Raw genomic sequence first — 21,309 nt, 5'->3', positions numbered from 1 at the left:
GTTCCCCCAACCGACTCCGCCCTCTGCTGTGAGAGTAATATAATTATCAGCAGCTTCTCCAAAAATTTTCCAGTCCACGCATCTGTGGATCCTCCCTGATGTGATCTTGTTTGAATCAGTTTTCATAGTTTGTCTTTATCATAGACACAATCATCTTGCCCTCTTCCACAAGGAGATCTAATTGAGGATACAGCACCTTTAGTCTCCCATGTGTGATCCAATTGACTTTCTCATGCCATGTCATTCAAAGTATTGATCTAATCATATGCAGTAACTCTCCCTAGATTCGTATTCCTGCACCTTCACATCAAAGCTAAGCAGTGATGCTTCCTGGCACTGTCTGAATTGATCCCCTTCAATATCAGCTCTACCTTGTGCTCTGGCTGCAAGGTAATAGTCAGAAAATTCAAGAAATTCAAGAAAATGAGCATTAGACCAAGGAGAGGTTGGTTTTAATTTCATAATACTTTATTGTTCACAATAAATAAGCTTTATTAAATATAAATTAAAGTCTTTTTCTTTTTTTATCATGTCAGTAATAACACATTAGAATTGTTCTCTGTGGATACTCATAAATAAGTGTAGTTAATTTTCAAAAGTTAAGAATCTAAGTAATTCAATCAAAAATAAGTGCTAGATGGAAAATGATCTGCTTATTCAGATTAGTTCATATAACCCATAATTTTAACCTACTTCTAAACAATAGTCAAACATACTAAGCGGTAATTTAAAAAAAAAATCTGTGGCAACTAAACAATTTCAATTTAAAAAATTGTTAATCAGGATATTTATTTGTGGTCCACACCCAGCTCAGCTCAGAAGCCACACCTGGTGGTACTTGGGGAACCATGTGTGACACCAGGGATCAAACCAGGATCATTGCTTGCAAGGCAAGCAACTTACCCTATACCATCTCTCTGGCCCCAAACTGATTTGTTTTAGATAATCAAGGAATTAACTGTTATAGTAAATTTTGGTGATAACAATTTCCTTATTATTTTATTCAAGAGCTATCAACTTTTTAAAGGAGCACCAAGAACAAAATTTTTCTGTATTATCATGATATAACAAACTTCATTTGTTGAATTAATTGTATGTGTTTGTACATGTTTGTCACTTAGGGTTTCCATGCCAAATGGGTTGACAGTGGTTTCAGATGGACTAAGTTACTTTATAAGGCTCCACAACTCCCTATTCCTAACCTCACTGCACTCTCCTCCCAGGCTGTCAGAATACAAGGAATAGAATGGGAGGAATGAGATGTATACAGGAAATGCAAAGGGCTCCTTCCTATATAAGCCAAATGAGAGCATGTGGCTCATCCCTTTGTAAAGTTCATAAACTTCCAGGATATGGATGCTTAGAACTTTTTCCATCTGAGTGCTGTAAAATCCGGAGATAAAAGTTCATCTGAAGGAGCAGCATGAGATAGCCATTCATAAATAAATAAAGATGCCCTTGAAGGGAGATGAAAAAGACAACATACTTCTACAGATAGTGGAGGACGTGGCTATGAATCAGTGTGTCTTCAATAAATAATTGATTTTATGGTATCTGAGAAAATAACAGAATCATTCTCCATTACGTTCCTGTTTCTTAAATCAGAAAGTTGAACTTCCTTGTATCATCTGAATATTTGAAAGCTTAGAAAAGTTATTAATAAATAAAATAATAAATAAAAAGTTATTTCTGGAATAAATATAAAAAAATCAAAGTTAATTTGAGAACAGAATTTGAGTAACTTAGTCCATCTGTACCTCATGGTGTTTCACTAATAAAAATTTAAAAAGAAAAGAAAGGAAAAGAAAAAAAAGAAGAGAAAAGAAAAGAAACTGTTTCATTTCCTCCCATGGTAATACTTGTTCTGCCCAGCTATTACAGTCCTCAGTGGGGTGCTGATGATGTGCTATAGTCCTAGAGCAGCATTTGGTTTCTTCTCACTCTTGAAGTTTCCCTAAAAGATTAGAGGGATAAGAAATCTAAGTTTTTAAATATAAATTTTTAGTCATCTAGGATTTTATATGAACAAAGCTCTTAAGAAGCTATTGATGAAAGCATAGATGAATAATTATAGTATAGTGATCAGTCTTACATAGTTGAGTGCAGTCTTTGGTGAAAAATGATCTGTCCATACTCATAACAGCTTCTTACAGAAAACTTATGATCAAAAAAAGATTTCAAATGCCAAAAGTGGAGGCTTTAAACAAATTGTTAAAAATTACAACATTCATTTGCTAGTATTAACTAGAGAGAATGGTTCCTATACTTCAAACTTGTATTTGATTCTCTTTCCCTAGTACTAATCACTTTATTTCTGTAAGAAAGCATGAATTATTTTGAGCACTTCTTTGCCCTCAGTAAAATATCAGATCCAAATTTCCAAAGCTTTTTTGTGGATATCACAACTTTATGAATTTTATAGAAGGCTAAAACCCATTCTAAACCAATTTTTGGCAGTTCTGAAAATATCAGTGAAAAATTATTTTGCATCCTCCTCTTTTCTATAGTCTGAAATAAATATCAAAGAAACCTTTTACTGCACACTCATTTTTACTTCTTACAACAGTTTTCTTGTAAAATTCATCTATAGGATGAATTGTCGCTTGTTCACTCCAGTGCACTGAAGCAATTGGAGAGTCTGGCTTTACTGTATAGCTGCAGTGTTCTTTCTACAGCAATGAACTTTACACTTTGGAAATGTCACCATGGAGCTCAGGCAAAAATGGACTATTCCAGGGGTTAGTGGAAGCCATGTTTGTGGTGCCTGTGTGACTTTCTTAAAGCAATAAAGTAAGAGAGTTCCAGAATATGGAAAAATTTTTATGAAGAAAATTGATAAATTTGGGAGAAAATAAAGAAATGAGCTAAATGCATATTATTTATTATTATCCATTAAAATCATACTATCAAAGTCAGCATATAGTGGCATCTTCTGATAGAGCATCGAATTAAAGCTGGGAGTCAGAATTCAACATAGTTCATGACATAGGATTCAGCAAAACTTTAAAACATTTAATCATCATATACATATTAGGATTTGTGCAACATCGATCTTTGAAAGTCTCTGAATTTCATTTTAACTTGAAAAGATACGACCATAAGGGAGATTGATTTTTAAAGCAAGATCAGAAGGTTTTTTTGAGGTATATAAAAGGGTATGAATTGGTGAGAGCAGAGATACTAATTTTGGAGGAAGAACTAATTTAAAGTATAGCCAATATAAGTTGTCTGACTGGTTATGGGAAATTAAAATGGTTTTATGGGTTTTTTTGGTAGTTATGACTGACATATTTTATTTGATGAGTACGATAAAGGGATCATTCACTAGAAATCCTTTGATTCAGATGAATTGTCACGTATCAAAGGTATCTGACATAGTTTGGGGGGCAGAGAAGATAAGGAAGGAAATGCTAGAATAGTACCTTCATGAAAATGCAATATATTTGCTCATATATGTGAATATTAAAATATAGTTGAAGGAGTAAATTATATCAGTTTCTGAAGGGAAAAACTAACATGCTTATATCACAATTCACTTCTGTGTATCTGACTTTTCATAAGTTTTTAATCGTTCATTTAAAATGTATTCTTTAAGAACTCTTATGATACAGCATGTGAGATAGGAAGCATATCTTTTGATCATGCATGAGCACAGAAATGTGCATGTACAAAACCACAGGGATTCTCATGAGCCAACAGCATACACTTGTGCAGGTCATGCATTGTGTGAACAAAAAGTGCTCATGCATAGCATAAATCACACAGACTATTTTGTTTGTTGTGGAAGTTCTCTAGTAAATAAGAAAGGAAGTATCCCTCATTTTCAGATTGCACAAAAGTACTGTGTAGGATTTTCGCAATTACACTTTACCGTGCTCAGTGCCCCTTGACTTATCATTCCTGAGTTCTGTTTAGGATCTCATTGTGTGAAGGAAAGAAGGGAAGGAGGGAGGGAGGGAGGGAGGGAGGGAGGGAGGGAGGGAGGGAGGGAGGGAGGGAGGGAGGGAAAAAAGGTTGTCTCAAATGTCTGGTTAATAATTGTTCCTTTAAAGCACTGGAGCTGAACCTCAGGGTTTGTTTATTGTTATTATATTGTTGTTTTGGTTTGGAGGACACACCCGAAATGTTCAGGGCTACCTGCATTCAAAGATCACTCTTAGTAGGCTCTGGGGACCATATGTGATGCCAAGGATCCAATCCAGTCAGCCACGTATAAGGCAAATGAGCTACCCATTGACCTATCACTCTGGCTCCTGAACCTTAGGTTCGAAACTCAGCTCTCAGTACCCCAAGGTCTAGTTTCTGGCATGAGAGCATTTCTGTTGCAAAAGCATATTGCATCTTGTGAGGAGAGAGCTTCGCAAGCTTTTCAAGTCAGAGTTCCCCATGCATAGGTTTATACTCAGAACAGTTAACTCTTCAGTGAGGTTCTTATTTGCTTTAAATCTGGCTGGTAGTGACCATAGTCTTTGTCTGTCTGTCTATCTCTCTGTCTCTGTCTCTGTCTCTCTCTCTCTCTGACTCTCTCTCTCAAGCAGGTTATTTCCTAGGAGGAAATATGAAGGAATTAACAGTGTTTTAGGGATAGCCATGCCTTCCCTGTAATGTGTTTTTGAAGTTATTATGTTTTTGAAGTTATTATGCAGGATTGATATTAGTAAATATTATATGTAACCCACATAAATTATGAAGCATAACAAATAGATTTCTTTTTTATAACCTTTTTTAATTTATTTTTTTAATTAGTAAAACCATGAGGTACAGTTGTAGACTTACAAACTTTCGTGCTTGGGTTTCAGTTATACATAATCGAGTATCCATCCCTCCACCAATGCCCGTTCTCCACCACTAATGAACCCAGTAGCCCTCCCACCTCCCTACCCATCCCCCCTACCCGCCCCACCTCTGTGGCAGGACTTTCCCTTTTGCTCTCTCTTTCCTTTAGGGTGTTGTGGTTTGCAACAGAGGTATTGAGAGGTCATCGTATTCAGTCTATAGACTATTTTCAGCACGCATTTTGCATCCCAAGCAAATCCTTCAAACACCCTTTACTTGAGGTTCCCTTCTCTTTCTGAGCTGCCTTTTCCCCCAGAATCTGCTGCCAGCTTCCAAGCTGTAGAGCAGACCTCCTGGTACTTATCTCATCTATTCTTGGGTGTTTGTTTCCCATTCTGTTACTTTATATTCCCCAGGTGATTGCAGTCATTCTATGCCTGTCTCTCTCTTTCTGACTCATTTCGTTTAGCATGATACTTTCCATGTAGAATCACTTGTATGCAAATTTCATGACTTCATATTTTCTAACAGCTGCATAGTACTCCATTGTGTAGATGTACCAAAGTTTCTTTAACCAGTCATCTGTTCTCAGGCACTCGGGTTTTTTCCAGATTTTGGCTATTGTGAACAGTGCTGCAATGAACATACAGGTGCAGATGTCATTTCGACTATATATTTTTGCCTCTCCGGGATCTGTTCTAAGGAGTGTTATTGCTGGGTCAAATAGGAGATCAATTTCTAATTTTTTTAGAATCGTCCATACTTTTTCCAAAAGGTCTGAACCAGTCGGCATTCCCACCTGCAGTGAAGGAGAGTCCCTTTCTCCCCACATCTGCACCAACACTGGTTGGTTGCTTTTGGATATGTGCCAATCTCTGTAGTGTGAGATGATTTCTCATTGTTGTTTTGATCTGCATGTCCCTGATGATTAGTGATGTAGAGCATTTTTATGTACTTTTTAGCCATTTGGATTTCTTCTTTGACAAAGTTTCTGTCCAATTCATCACCCTGTTTTTTGATGGGGTTGGATGTTTTCTTTTTGTTGAGTTCAACACATTAATACTCTGAACATCTTATTACTCTATGACATCTTATTGTCTCACTCCTACTTTGGACAAACTGGCAGGCTACTGAATGTAGCCTGCCCACACGGCAGAGTCTGACAAACTCCCTGTGGCGTACCCAATATGCCAAATACCAGTAACAATGATGGGTCTCGTTCTCCTAAAGAGCCTTAAATATAATCTCAGGGCTAGGATGAAAAAGACGTTACTGGGGCCTGCTCAAGGCAATCGACCAAAAGCAGGATGATTTGTGATTTGTGATTTTGTGAGTTCAACCAGTCCTTTGTATATCCTTAGTATCAACCCCTTATTGGATGGTTATTGGCTGAATATCCTTTCCCATAATATATTTCTTAGCTTTGAAACATAGCCCTGGAAACTAGCACAGCAGGTAGGGCATTTACCTTGCACGCAGCCAACCTGGGTTCGATTCCTCTGTCCCTCTTGGAGAGCCCAGCAAGCTACAGGGAGAATCCCACCTGCACGGCAGAGCCGGGCAAGCTCTTCGTGTATTCTATATGACAAAAACAGTAACAACAAGTCTCACAATGGAGACGTTACTGGTGCCTGCTCAAGCAAATCGATGAACAGCTGGAGGACAGTGCTACAGTGTGGTGGTACCTGCATACTTCTTCCTATTATATGCCCTCTGCCTCCAGGACAGAGGTCTATCACTTGAGTTTCCATGTGAAAATTTTCTTGTGGGGCCTAATACATAATATAGGGGTTAACACCCATGCCTTGCATGTGTGCCTGATCATATTTTGGATAGTATTAGGGTCAAGCACATACTTTGCCTGCAGTGGAGTCCAGTTTGATCCCCCACACCACAGGGTCTCCCAGCATTGCTGAGTAAAGCCCCATATTCCTGTATTTTTAAACAAATTCCACTTGCTTACTTTTCAGTTTCATAAATTGTATCATAATAGTGTTCTGAAATTTATATTTTTCACTTTTATTTTTACTATGGCATCATTTTATATTTTATGCATATTTATATTTCTCCTCTGTAAACCCTTAGAGTATTTTTTTATTTCTTTTCTTTAGTTTTTGGTCAACAATGCTGCTAAGAATATTTCTGTACATATCTCCAGAAATCCATGGGGGAGAGATTTTTTTCAAATATATTTATCATATTCTTTCTCTACTAGTATAGAATTTATTTTTGTGTGGCACAATTATATATATATATATAGATATGGCACATCTATAAACTTGCAGATGTCTGCATGTTTAGAGTATTAATATGTATAAAACAAAGATTCCAAAACATGATTCTTACCTTTGAACCTAAAATTTAATCCTAAATCATTTTATTCTCTTAAAGAAATGCTAATATCCAACTTAGACTCTTAAGCACACTCTCTTAAGTCAGTTTCTCAGATTTTAGCATTCAAATGAAGATTTGGCTTCAGGTCTAAGGTGAGGGATGAGCAAGTACATTTGTAAAGACCTGCTAGGTGGTGTTCTTCCTCATACTGTTATGAAAACCATACTTGGAGGAACAGGGACTAGAGCTTGTTTCCCAAATTTCTTTAGTCTTAAATTGTTTTTGGTGATGCAAGACTACTAAATCTGAATTACAGAGGGAGACATCCAGAAATCTTGATATTTAAAAAGTGCTCCAAATTATTATTATTATTATTATTATTTATTATTATTATTATTATTAGAGAAGTCTAAAAGTACTTTCTTGAGAGTCTAGGGAAGAATTACTGGTTAAGGAAATTATAGCCCAAAATGTTCTCACCCTGAGAATGGAGTCACATACCCAGATTCAAAGAATCGAGTTTCAAACAAATACATCCAAATGGAGGAACACCAAGACAATGTGATGAAAATGACAAGAGGAAACCAGATATAAATCCAAGAGCAAAAAAGCAAAGAAAAAGCCTTTATGTAAGGGCACCCCTATGAAACTCACAGCACATCTATGAAATGAAACCCTCATTATATATTGGTGGGAATGTAGTCTATGGGAAGCTCTGGAGACTTCTCAAAATGGAAAGGAAGAGAAAGATTCAAGGGACAGAAATACTTGCACTTCATTGGTTAATACAGTGCAGTATCATTGTATGTTGAAATATTAGTGCTATAGTTAATCATGTTGCCTCAATTAAAAAAAATTTTGGATTACCTATATAGGTAGAGGTATATATCTAGGCTTTTAAATGTTGACCATTCCTGCTGGGGTGTAGGATGTCCAAATGCTGAACATAGATCATACTGAGTGGTCTTTATTGTAACATTCTCATCCGTAGTATGCGTTTTACACTATGCATTGAGCAATGAGCATATGTGAGCATATATTGAGCATGTGTGTTTTATACTACACAGTAACATTCTCATCTATAGTATGTTTTATCTGTGTATTGAGCTCCACTTTGCCAACAGTTTGTACTTTTGCTTAGATACCTATTAGGAGGCTCTGTGGTAGGGCACACTTTAGGAGACGGTGATCTAACCCTCACACTGTCTCTCCTGATGCTAATGTTTTAGTGGTTGCCCCAGAAAACTTGCCAGTAACTTAAAAGATTCTCGTTCAGATTGTAAGTGTTGCCTTCCTTGCTGATTTACTCTTGTGTGCAGTAATTACTGCACACAAAACAAAAGTATTTTCATTCTTTTGTTTGTTTTGGAGCCACATCTGGTAGTGCTCAGGTCCTATAGGCTCTGTGCTCAGGGATCATTTCTGGTGGTCCTCAGGGAACTTTACAGGGTGCCAGAGATGGAACTCAGGTCAGCCCCATGCAAAGCAAGTGTTTTACTAGGATACATTCTCTCCAGCCCATTTTGTCATTTTTAAATTTCATTTGACATAATTATTTTCACAAATACAATTTTAAATATTTTTTACTCTTGACAATCAGATTTGTGTTCAAGTATCAATTTTTCTTTCTAAAGTTAGATTTTATTATAGATTGATAGCTACTGATATTACTAGTAGTAATGCTAATGCTGTTGACATTAGAATTGTAATTATACAATTGGCATAAATGTATCATTATGTATAATTATATGTACATATACCTATAAAAATAGCAATAAAAAGAGATGCTTATTACATGCATGTGTAGCCAAAGAAAGAAATGTTTTTACATAACTCATTTTCATTTCAACATGTATAAAAATACTAGCTCATTAAATGATTACATATTAGGGTTTGCTTCTTTACATTTTACTAGAACCACTAACAATAATTAAATTGCATTAGCATTAATAATATAATACAGAATGTTTTTGGAGAAAAAGGAACACTTGAACATTGTTTTCCTTTTGAGAGCAATTTGAAATTATCTTAAAAAAATACAATTGCACGTACACAAGGTACCACTTTTCTTATTCACCCCAGGGAAACTGTGGTGACCCCCAGACATAGCCACATTGTGTACAGGCATGCACACACACACACACACACACACACACACACTCATGTGCATACATGAACACTCACACACACACACACACCCATATGAACACATGCACAAACACAAGAACATAGGTACACACACATGTATGGCATTGTTATAGTTGAAGAGTAAACTCAATTCAATTTGTTTCACAAGAAAGAAGCAAGGAAGTAAACTATGATTTATTTACTTAATGGAATTTCTATACACGAGGTTAAGTGATCAATAAAGTAAGTAAAGTAAAGGCCCTCCCGTTGATCATCGATTTGCTCAAGCGGGCCCAGTAACGTCTCCATTGGAGACTTTGTTGTTACTGTGTCTGGCATATCGAACACGTCACAGGGAGCTTGCCAGGCTCTGCCGTGCGGGCGAGATACTCTCGGTAGCTTGCCGGGCTCTCCGAGAGGGGTGGAGGAATCGAACTCGGGTTGGCATGTTGACTGCGTGCAAGGCAAACGCCCTACCGTTGTGCTATCACTAATTTATCATTCAACCCAACTAGATCTGTGTGGTTCAACTTAGCTAATTTTGAATGAAATCTTATTTCAAAGACTAGTAGCAGTGGATAAAATTTTAAGCATCCTAGATAATATGTGATAAAAGTAAAATATATGCTTGATGATATATAATAAACTTGAGATAGCCAGAAGTAGAAAATATTTATGTATCAATAATATATTATCTCTAATAAAAGTGAACTACAGCAAAGCATGCTATGTTGACATCTGGTATAGTAATTGTTTTATTTTTTATTTTACATGTGTTTCAAAATTTAGCACAGCAGGTAGGGCGTTCGCCTTACAAGCGGCCAACATGGCCGACCCGAGTTCGATTCCTCCGCCCCTCTCGGAGAGCCCGGCAAGCTACCGAGAGTATTCGATATGCCAGACACAGTAACAACAAAGTCTCAAATGAGACGTTACTGGGCCAGCTCGAGCAAATTGACAATCAACGGGAGGGCCTTAAAAATTTCAAAAGCCTAAATTAAATACCAACAGAAAGCATACTTCATGTTTATCAGATTAGCATCCTTTTTACTGAATTTTATTTAAAGTATCATGATTTACAAAGTTATGCATAGTTGGATTTTAGACATAATGTTTCATCACCAATATCACCACTAGTGATATTGGTGATGAGACCAGTATCAACTTCCCTACACCAGTGTTCTCAGATTTCCTATCCTACACTCTCTCCAGGCTGCCATCTTGAAAGACACCTTTGAAGCTTGGTTATTAAAGTTTGAGCTGCATGATTTCAGTTTTGTTGATTGTGGTTGAATATTTATCTCTGTCATTTCTTAAAACCACTGATGTCCATTACTCTTGACCTCTGTTGCTTTTCATGTGTCTCATCTCCCCCGTGCCCTCCCCTCCACTTGTTATCTTTTCTTATTTTCTTAGAAGGAATAAGGGTAATCTAGCATCCATCCTTTAAACTATCACATTTCCTCATCCAATTAAATACAACATGTAAATGGTATCATCCTGTGTTTATCCTTCTTCTTCTGGCTTACTTCATTTAACATAATATCTTCCAGTTCCATTGGTGTTACAAGAAATTGCATGTCATCATTCCTTACAGCTGCATGGTATTCAATTGTGTATTTTTACCATATTTTCATGGTCCACTGATCTGTTGTTGGACATCTAGGTTGATTCCAAATCATAGGTATGGTACTGAATGCTACAATTAATAATGATGTGTATATGTTTTTTCGGAATGAATGTTTTTCTGTCCTGTGAGTAAATACCAGAAGTAGAATTGTGGAGTCTTATGGCTCAATTTTAAGCTTACTTAGAACTCTCCATACTGTTTTCTAGAGGTGTTGAACCAGACAATACTTTCACTAGCATTATTTTAACCACAGCTGTTCCTCGTACAAATGATGACAATTTTACTTCCAATAAAATATAGCAAATGTTCCTGTCAGGTTAGGCCTTATAAACATCCATTTATAGTAATAGTTGTGTAAATAATAGTCAATAATAAATTACTTGCAATCTCATTTTCCCAACCTCCATTCTACAAACTAACTGCTAAATAGTGTTAAACTAAAATATCTATTTATTTTAAAAATATTTACTTATTTTAATTTAACACTGTGATTTACAATGTTATTCATAGTTGGGTTTTGGACATACAATATTTCAGCACCGATCCTACCAATCCTACCAACATTGTCATCTTCATTCTACCAGTGTCCCCAGGAACACTCCCACCCCCAGTTTGCCTTCTTGGCAGACATATCTTAATGTTTAGTACTTATCATTCAGATCTGATGTTTTCTGTGTGGCAGGTATTGTGGTTTGTACGTATAGCTCACTTCTCTACATGCCTGATGTATTCAAAGCCCTTGACCCTACCTCCATTACTTCTCTTCATCTTCTTTATTCTTTTTTCTTCGAGTGGGGGAACAAAAGAGCTCAGGGGTTACTCCTGGCTCTTCACCCAAGAATTACTCCTGGCAGTGTTTGGGGGACTGTATGGGATGCTGGGGATCAAACTTTGGTTGGCTGCATACACCTTACCTGCTGTACTAACACTCTGGCCCCCAAGTTTCTATTCATAAAAATTCCTGAAAAACTTGGTGAAGTTAATCCTGAAACCAAATGACCTCAAGTGACTATGCCAATTAAAATTAGTGCCACAAGCTATGACACTTGAAAACAATGTCTGTCATGTGCCTGAAATATTTGCTGCATTGAATGCCTGGGTGAGCCTATATATTATTATTATTTAATGAGTGTGAGTTATTATTTCAGATGATAATTGATAAAGTTCTAAGTTTGTGCTTTTTTTCACCTTTTGTGTGACTGGAGGGATAGAAATACAGCAGCTGAAAGTATCCAAAAGGGTCCTACCACGCCATGCAGGTTATTTCTTTTATTGTAATAGACTCTGGATAGTTCATGAAGAGGTAGAAAAGAGAAACCTGTTAGCAGGAGCATTGGTTGTAATCTATGTTTTTGATTATCAATGACAGGATCCTAAAATTGCATCCAAATATCTCTCACAGGTTCTGAAATTGAGTTTCTGAAAAAGCACTGTAGTAGTAATAGAAGGTAAAGTGCAGAGTTCCAGAGAAATGAGCTGTGAATTGAACCTGCAATGGAAATTGATCCTATCAGTCAGATTCTGCCCTTATTCATAGAGAAACAAGACTGAATGTCAAGGGAGCCAGGATCACTGATTAAATAGGATGCTGAAGTGCTCGAGGCTACGACTGGGTTTGCTGGTCCTGCAGGTCAGGACTCTGACTGTCAGCCTTCTCGGCTTGAATCCTGGCTCATGCAGGCAGAAAGAGAACAGAATGAAAAATGCTGCAGACGCCAGTGGGGAAATTGGTAAAGACTCTGATTGAGCTGAGGCTAATACTCCTTCAGGAGCCAAACCAAATCCTTACCCTGAGTGAGTGTGCCCACGATGCCCTGGCTTGGGGCCTGTCATGACCCCACACCAGCTGGTGAGAATGAAAATGACCGTGCAGACATCTCTCATTCTCAGTAGCATATATCGGATTTGAGGAAAGTAACACATACTCCACGAATATAATTTATTGCTGTTATCTAACCCTAAGAGATTTATTCTGTGCACATAGAATAGTGTGTTTGCCAAGTGTTTCGGCAGTGTTTATATTCTACTTCCAGAAAAGCAGTGCGAGCTGTAATTAGTCTGTTGGAATTAGTATCTGCTTATAAAGTTGCCAGGTATAACCCTGTGTGATATATGACTCTAGCAATGTCCTTTCAAAGTCTTCAGTGGTTCCCATGTAACCCCCTAGAGTAAATATCTCTGTGGTATGGCACATCACTGCTCTACAGAAATGACTTCATCAGAAACTTGCAAAATCAAAGGACTAGAAAGCAATGTTGTCATGAGAGGTACCATGATCCATGCTGGATCAGAACTCATCTTTACAAAATGGCATAAGAAAAGGGAAAAATTGGGACTGGAGCAATAGCACAGCTGGTAGGGCACTTGCCTTACATGCAGCCAACCCAGGTTCGATTTCCAGCATACCATATGGTCCCCTGTGCACCGCCAGGGGTAACTCCTGAGCACAAAGCCAGGAGTAACCCCTGTGCATCGCTGGGTGTGACCCAAAAAGCAAAAAAAAAAAAAAAGGAAAAATTTCCCTTAATCATTTCTTAATCACTAAATCACTGTATTTAGCCAGTTATCAAAGGTACATATTATCGAATACCTTTGCTGCCACAACACATTCAGTTTATATTTTGGGGTGAACTTGAATTTTAAAAAGCCGTTTCCCCTACAGACTTAACTCATAACTTCTGACTTTGGCACTGTTATTTGTTACCTGTTTCATGATACTTGATTTGACTTCACTCTTTAATTTTTAACCAATACAAGTATTTGAGGAATCAGAGTCAAAGTTACATTCATTCTTAACTCCCATGATGATATTTTCTGAGTCTGCCCCAGAGATGCTGACATACTATTAGATATACGTAAGAAACAACACAACTATATTATATGCAGAGGATCATAAAGGAAATGTACTGATTAATGAAGTTTCTATTAGAATGCTTTGGTTCCTTAAATAAGTATCCAGTGAGAAGAAGCCATTTATTGTTTGTTTAATCTAAAATTTAGACATTATCCCACTTTTATCTCTAATCTGATAATTTTGTAACAATGAGGACTTTGCAACATAGTGTTTTACCAGGCATAGCTTAACAATGTGTGGAAAGTTTTAGACATAATTTTACCATAAAGGCATTTGGATAGGTAATAACAGAAAGGAAAGGAGCACATGCTTCAAAAGAATTTGACCAATACACTAACCAAACAATGTTTTTTTGTTTTGTTTTTTAATTCTGGAGCTTAATTCAAGTATACATTTTTGTGAGTATGAAATGCTAAAATGATGCAGGCTTAGAATCTGGAAAAAAAAAACCCAGTGCCTGAGAACAGATGACTGGTTAAAGAAATTTTGGTACATATACACAATGGAATACTATGCAGCTGTTAGAAAAGATGAAATCATGAAATTTGCATGTAAATGTATCAAAATGGAGAGTATCATGCTAAGTAAAATTAGTCACAGAAAGAGGGACAGACATAGAATGACTGCACTCATTTGTGGAATATTAAGTAGCAGAATGGGAGACTAACACCCAAGAATAATAGAGATAAGGGCCAGAAGGATCACTTCATGGCTTAAAAGCTGGCCTCACATGCTGGGGGAAAAGACAGCTAGGATAGAGAAGGGACCACTAGTAAATGATGGTTAGAAGGCTCAGTCGGGATAGGAGATCAGTGCTGAAAGTAGACTGGACCAAACATGATAGCCACTTACTACCTGTATTGCAAACCATAACACGCAAGAGGGGGGAGAGAGAGAGAGAGAGAGAGAGAGAGAGAGAGAGAGAGAGAGAGAGAGAGAGAGAGAGAGAGAGAGAGAGAGAGAGAGAGAGAGAAAGAGAGAGAGAGAAAAAGGGAATGTGTCCACCATGAAGCGTTGAGGGGGAGGTAGGGATAGGGTAGGATTGGCAGGAGGGATACTGGGAACATTGGTAGTGGAGAATGGGCACTGGTAGAGGGATGGGTACTTGATCAGTGTATGACTGAAATACAATCACGAAAGTTTCTAAGTCTGTAATTGTATCTCATTCAGTTACAGTGATTCATTGAAAAAAGGTGACTTTGCTTAACATAAGCAAAAGAATAAAAGTGTTGCCTATTAAAAAATGATGCAGGCTTATTTATGCAATGGAAAGCAGTGTTCTACTGAAATTAAGTTAGCACTACATTGCATGTTTAAACTAATATCAGAAACATTTAATCATTTCATTAGTAAGTAAAATTGATGAAAACATTAGGAAAATGCTTTAGAAAAGTCCTTGAGAAAACTGTGATTAATAAGGAAACGGGTAAAGAGATACATGTTAATCTGCTTATGTATGAAGGATCTGGGCGTATTAAAAGTTTTTGTAAACATCCAACTAATGAAACATTATGTAAAATAAGATACTCTTTAAATCGTAAAAAGCCACTTATCTGGAAAAATCTTCAGTGTGATTTTAAGATAAATTCTTTGTGATATTTTCTCAATACTAGTAATTAGTAATATTTTCCCAACACAAGTAATTAAAAATTCATTTAGTAAAAGGAATTTTCCATAAAAACTTCCACGCAAAATTCATTTGGGGCATTTTCATTCCACACTCCCTTGGGTCCTGGAGATATTACAGGAGGTATAGCATGAAATATGCTCTGACCTCCTTTAATGGTTTGAAAAGATATCTGCATAGTAGACCCCATCCCTCAGACATAAAATCAACATTGTTTGACTTGAAACATATCCATTTTATGGGAGTCAAGGAAAAAAATGGGTGTTTCTAATTCTTTCTACATCCTAAATCATAACTAAGAATTTATGTAGAAATAAAAAGTAGGAATTGAGTTTAATAATAATCCAGAGCAGTTTCCAAGATCTGAAAATTAGAGGTAGACTGTCTGGGGAAATTAACTTGGAGCATGTGCCCTGAACTACTCTTCTAGAGAATAGAAAAGGGGGATATATACTTCCTACCACTTCTATTCCAACATGAAATACAAGGGACCTTTGTTGTATTTTGTATTTACATTTTCAGTGGGGTCTGGAGCGATAGCACAGCAGTAGGGCATTTGCCTTGCATGCAGCTGGCCCGGCCAACCCGGGTTCAATTCCTCCACCCCTTTCGGAGAGCCCGGCAAGCTACCGAGAGTATCTCACCTGCACTGCAAAGCCTGGCAAGCTACCCATGGCATATTCGATGTGCCAAACACAGTAATAAGTCTCACAATGGCGACATTACTGGGCCCGCTGGAGCAAATAGATGAACAACGGGAGGACAGTGCTACAATGCTACATTTTCAGTGAAGTTTTAGTATCTTTAAATACTAATTTCTGACTTTTCTCTATTTTGGTAGAGACTGCAGAAGAGAGGAAGCAGCTTGTTCTGACTTGTCAGATGATGCCACCACTAAAGTACTTTGGCAGACTTTCACACTACTTAAGTAACTGAACTGAGCATGGCAATAATTTTTTTCTAGGTATTAGGATGACTTATTTAATTCATAGGACTGTTTTGAGAAATAGACACTATATATACAATACCTTCCACATAATAAGTATACACATAGTTAATGGTACCTATGGTTTCTCAACTGTTCTTTATTCTGATTGAAAAATCTATTTTTTAATGTAGGAGTTTATTATTATTAAAATCTATTTTTTTAATGTAGGAGTTTATTTATTCAGCAATTGATTAAGCTGATTGAATTGGGCATGAACGCCACATTACTTTTTTTATTCAGTATGTTGATTTTATTTTATTATTTTTTAATTTTTTCTATTATTATTTTTTAATCACCATGAGATACAGTAACAAAGCTTTCCTGTTTGAGTTTTAGTCATACAATGATTAATCACCCAACCCTCCACCAGTGCATATCTTCCACCATGAAGGTCCCCAGTATCCCCCCATCCAGCCTCTACCCCTGCCTCTATATCAATCTCCCCCATACCCTCTTTTGTATTGCTTATTATGAGTAGCATAAGATGTCATGTGACTGTGTCCTCCTGGAATTCTAAAATTTTAGATAACTAGAGTCTGGAGAAATCTCTGCAGCAAGCTGCTCGTTTTGGAGATTATTTTGTGTGTCTTTGGATCATGGCCATTAAGAAGCTACTTAAGTAGCAGCTAGAGGCAGTTTGTGGGCTTGACCTCCAGGGCCCATGGGGATGAGGGGATGAGAAGGACTGGCCCTTCCCCTGTCCCTTGAGGCCTGGAGTTTGCCATCACTGAAACCACGCACCTGCACTTCTCATTGAGTTCTGGAAGTTGGTGGTCTCTGGGGTTTTTAGGGAGCAGGTGGAGGGACGACACCTGCCCCCGTCTGAGGAACCCTGGTGAAGTTGGCCTGGCTTAAAGTCCAGAGGCATCTCTGCAGCTAGCTGCTCGGTTTGGAGATTCTTTTGTGTGTCTCTGGATCATGGCCCTTGTTTCCATATTTTCCTGAGATATAAACTATTGGCATATGCCCTGTAGGTCACACCCACACCCCCAATGCCAGCCCTACTTGCGGCTTTTGATCTCTTCACAGATATATTGGTCTCTGAAATAAGGCCAATAAATGAGCTTGTATAGCTGAGCTGGAGGTAATTTGTGACCCAGACTTTTGGCCTAACTTTTGGCCATTTAATTTCTTGGTAAACTTGGCCCCAAGATACTGAGATCTGGCCAAAGGCACAGAAGCAATTTTGGGGTATTGGGAAGTCTGAAATCACCATGAGACTGCTGATGCACTCACCCCACAGGTACAGGTTGACCTGCTGGCAGCACCATATCTCCTGAAAAATCTCTTTATCTTCATAAATAATGATGTAATTCAATAAAAATAAAATTTAAATATATGAATCTTATGTATTTATGTAAATATAAAGCAGAACATTATCGCAAACCCCTAAAATGTCAACTTTGAAAAGTATATAGAACATAGTAAGAGCTCAGTTAATGTTTTGTATTCTCTTTACTATTTTTCTTATTTCATAAACAAGGTCTTTGATTTTTCTTGTTTTGGGGGTGAGGGAAATCTCAGTGGTGCTCCTGGCTCTGTGCTCAGGTACCACTGAGGTAATTCTCAGGGAACTAGATATCCTGGCAGGGATTTAACCAGGCACAGATGCCTGCAAAGCAGTCACCTCTCAGCCCCATACACAAGTTTAAACTTTCTGTGTGTATATTCTTTTTTTGTTTGGAAGCCACACCATTTTGTGGTGTTCCAGACTTAATCCTGGCTCTGCACTAAGGGGTCGCACCTGGTGGGCTCTAGAGACCATGTGGAGTGCTGGGGATGGAATTTTTCCAATTAATATTTTTGTGTTGTTGGGGTAGATACTGAGGAGTGTAATTCCAGGGTCATTTGGAATTTTTTTTTTATATACTCGTTGGATAAATCTTCAAACTGTTCTCTGAACCATGTGACAGTTCCACAGGTAAGACTACATTTTTGGCTTTCTTCCACATGACCTGTCTGCTCAGTTGGCATTTAGGGATTATTTTAATCTGAAAGATGAGGAAATCAGTAATGGGGACCTTCAGTACTGTCTGTGACGTTTACTCTTCATGAGAGTTTCTATAATTATTTTATGTTATCCTGTTCTTATTTTTGTTTTTGTTCTTTTTTAAATAGATCCTATGCGTGGCCCAAGAAAACTGGAAGTAGTAGAAGTCAAATCTCGACAAATCACTATCCGCTGGGAGCCATTTGGCTACAATGTGACTCGGTGCCATAGTTATAATCTCACAGTCCACTACTGTTACCAAGTTGGAGGTCAGGAACAAGTACGCGAAGAAGTGAGCTGGGATACAGACAATTCACACCCTCAACATACGATCACTAACCTCTCACCATATACCAATGTGAGTGTGAAACTCATCCTCATGAATCCTGAGGGCCGGAAGGAAAGCCAAGAACTCATCGTGCAGACAGATGAAGATTGTGAGTACTTTTTAAATTATATGTTGATGGGAACTTATTCTTTAAAAAAACAGGTTTTGTATCTTTTAAAAACAGTTGAGATCTATTTTATAATGTAACTGGAAAAAAAGAACTTCTTACTGTATTCAAAAATACAAATATTGTCTATACTTTTAGGATACTGAAGCAGTGATTTCAAAGTGGGTAGTTTAAGTTTTATGAGCCACATAGTTATGTACATATACATATGTATGTGTATATATATAAATATATATATATTGCTCTAGATAGTTCTTTAAGTTTTATTATCATACTAGACTGAAGACCTGTTATTAGGGGCATTAGATTATTTATATGAAATGCTTATTTAAATATATGCAAATGGAACTCTGAAACATTTTTCATAATATAGATAAAAATTCAACTCCAAATAGAAGCTGCTTGCTTTTCAGCACAGTGCTGAGATACAACCTCATTAGGTTGGCAGACAAGATATAGATCATATTTCCCCATAGGAACAATATTGTAATTGGGCATTAACTTAATAAACAAGGATTTAACAAATAAACATGCATGTTACCAGAAACTCATCAAAACCAAGAAGTATATAATTGCACTAAGCCTCTAAAAATAATTTTAAGTAGTAAAATTGTACCTTGAATATCATAGCATAAATATAAATGTTCTTTTGTACTGATTATACAGAAGACTCTTACGTACAATAACATGTTTTCATAGCAGATAAAATATAGTGTAGTGTATCATATATTTGGCCTAGAATTTATTTGCCAGGCATCAGGGCATTTAATTAAAAAACATGGAAATCCTGTTAAATTGAATGCACATACTTATTTAGGGGAAAACTAAAATTTAAATTATTTCTTTATTCAGTTGATTATAATCTTTGATCAATTAACAGGAATTAAGCATGTATAATATCACTTAGTTCATTCATTTAAAAAGCTAATAAAAATGTTTTCTATGTTTATTACCTACAAACACATGCAAAAACTTCCATTCTGTAGCCCCAATACTATTATCAGTTGCTCTCAAATGGTTTAGTATTATTATTTTATTTTTAGGAATATTACTTTGGTGTAAATCACTCAGATAAAGCCTGAAGCTGGAAGCCCTACTTGTCTTTCTTTGAACTCTCTCTCAAATTCACAAAAAAAAAAAAGGATTCCTCCTCCCCTATAGTTCAGCACAGCAGCAGGACGTTTGCCTTGCACACAGCCAACATGGCCAACCCGAGTTCGATTCCTCTGCCCCTCTTGGAGAGCCCAGCAAGCTACTGAGAGTATTAAGCCCACATAGCAAAGCCTGGCAAGCTACCTGTGATGTATTCGATATGCCAAACAGAGGGTAACAAGTGTCACAATGGAGACATTATTGGGCCCGCTTGAGCAAATCGATGAACAACGGAAGGACAGTGATATATATATATATATATGTATATATATATACACATATATATACACACATATATATACATATATATTATGATTAATGACAGGTTCTAACTCTTGTTGTTTCTACTTTAAAAATACTAAGTTGGGGCTGGAGCAATAGCACAGTGGGTTGGGTATTTGCCTTGCACGCAGCCAACCCGGGTTCAATTCCCAACATCCCATATGGTCCCCTGAGCACTGCCAGGAGTAATTCCTGAGTGCAGAGCCAGGAGTAACCCCTGTGCATCGCTGGGTGTGACCGTCCCCAAAAATATAAGCAAAAAATATAATAGTAAAAAATAAAAATACTAACTTGTAGTCTCAACTTATGCAGAAATCCCTGTAAGAGTTTCCAACATTTCTTTGTGTTTAGTCTTCGCTGCCTTTTGATGGCCCCTTCCTTGCTCTTGAAAATACTTTTCTATCATGTCATTCTCCACAACAGTCTTCATTCACTTTCTTCGTGTCTTCGCTCTTAGGTTTTTTCTAGTCTTGGCTCTACTCTACTACTAATAACTTTTTCTCCAAGCAGCTCTTTATGCAAATACGTCACCTCAGTTTTGGTCCTGTATGTCACATTCCCTATACCTTGGAATATTGTTCATTGGCTATTCTCCTCTGCCACCTGCCTTGCCATCTGGCAGCTTCTTAATCCCACCTCCTCCCTTGTATTCTAAAGTTTTCTTCATGTTTCATTTCTTTTCCAAGTCTGCATCCAACATTTTTAGCTCATACTAATAATATCCTTTGACATTTAAACTTGAATAGATTCTTAAATATCCCAACCTCAGTTTCCTTGAGATAAAGAAGGAGAAAGGGGCTTAGTATAATTTTTTCTTGCATGGCCCATTTTAGTTCATTCTCTGATTAAGAGAAAAATTAGTTTTAGAGTCTGAAATTTTCACTTTTTTAAAAATTTACATTCCTTTTTTTAAGAAATGACTTCTTAAATATCTTGCTGTTTTGTAAGTTTATATCACATCCTTCAACATAATGCAAATGATTATTTTCATTTGTCCATGTTATTTGGAATTTTGATATTAGAAGTCAAATTTATCCAATTTCATCCATTCAGAATAAGAAAACTGAGACGCTAGGAGGTTCAGTGATTTGTCT

The 21,309-nt window shown here is 37.0% G+C and overlaps 1 protein-coding gene across 7 annotated transcripts in view; it reads left to right on the top strand.

Moving 5' to 3' along the window:
- The window catches only part of PTPRM (protein tyrosine phosphatase receptor type M), an 890,665-nt gene that overhangs the window by 525,108 nt on the left and 344,248 nt on the right, over nucleotides 1-21,309 (top strand). For all 7 annotated transcript variants that reach the window (XM_056137857.1, XM_056137858.1, XM_056137855.1 and 4 more), the window contains exon 8: nucleotides 18,455-18,763. In XM_056137857.1, coding sequence (XP_055993832.1) covers nucleotides 18,455-18,763 — 309 coding nt within the window. The remainder of the gene's footprint in view (nucleotides 1-18,454; nucleotides 18,764-21,309) is intronic.

Source organism: Sorex fumeus, unplaced genomic scaffold, assembly GCF_029834395.1.
Source record: "Sorex fumeus unplaced genomic scaffold, SorFum_2.1 ptg000128l, whole genome shotgun sequence".
NCBI lineage: Eukaryota > Metazoa > Chordata > Mammalia > Eulipotyphla > Soricidae > Sorex > Sorex fumeus.
This window is presented reverse-complemented; position numbering and strand designations above follow the sequence as displayed.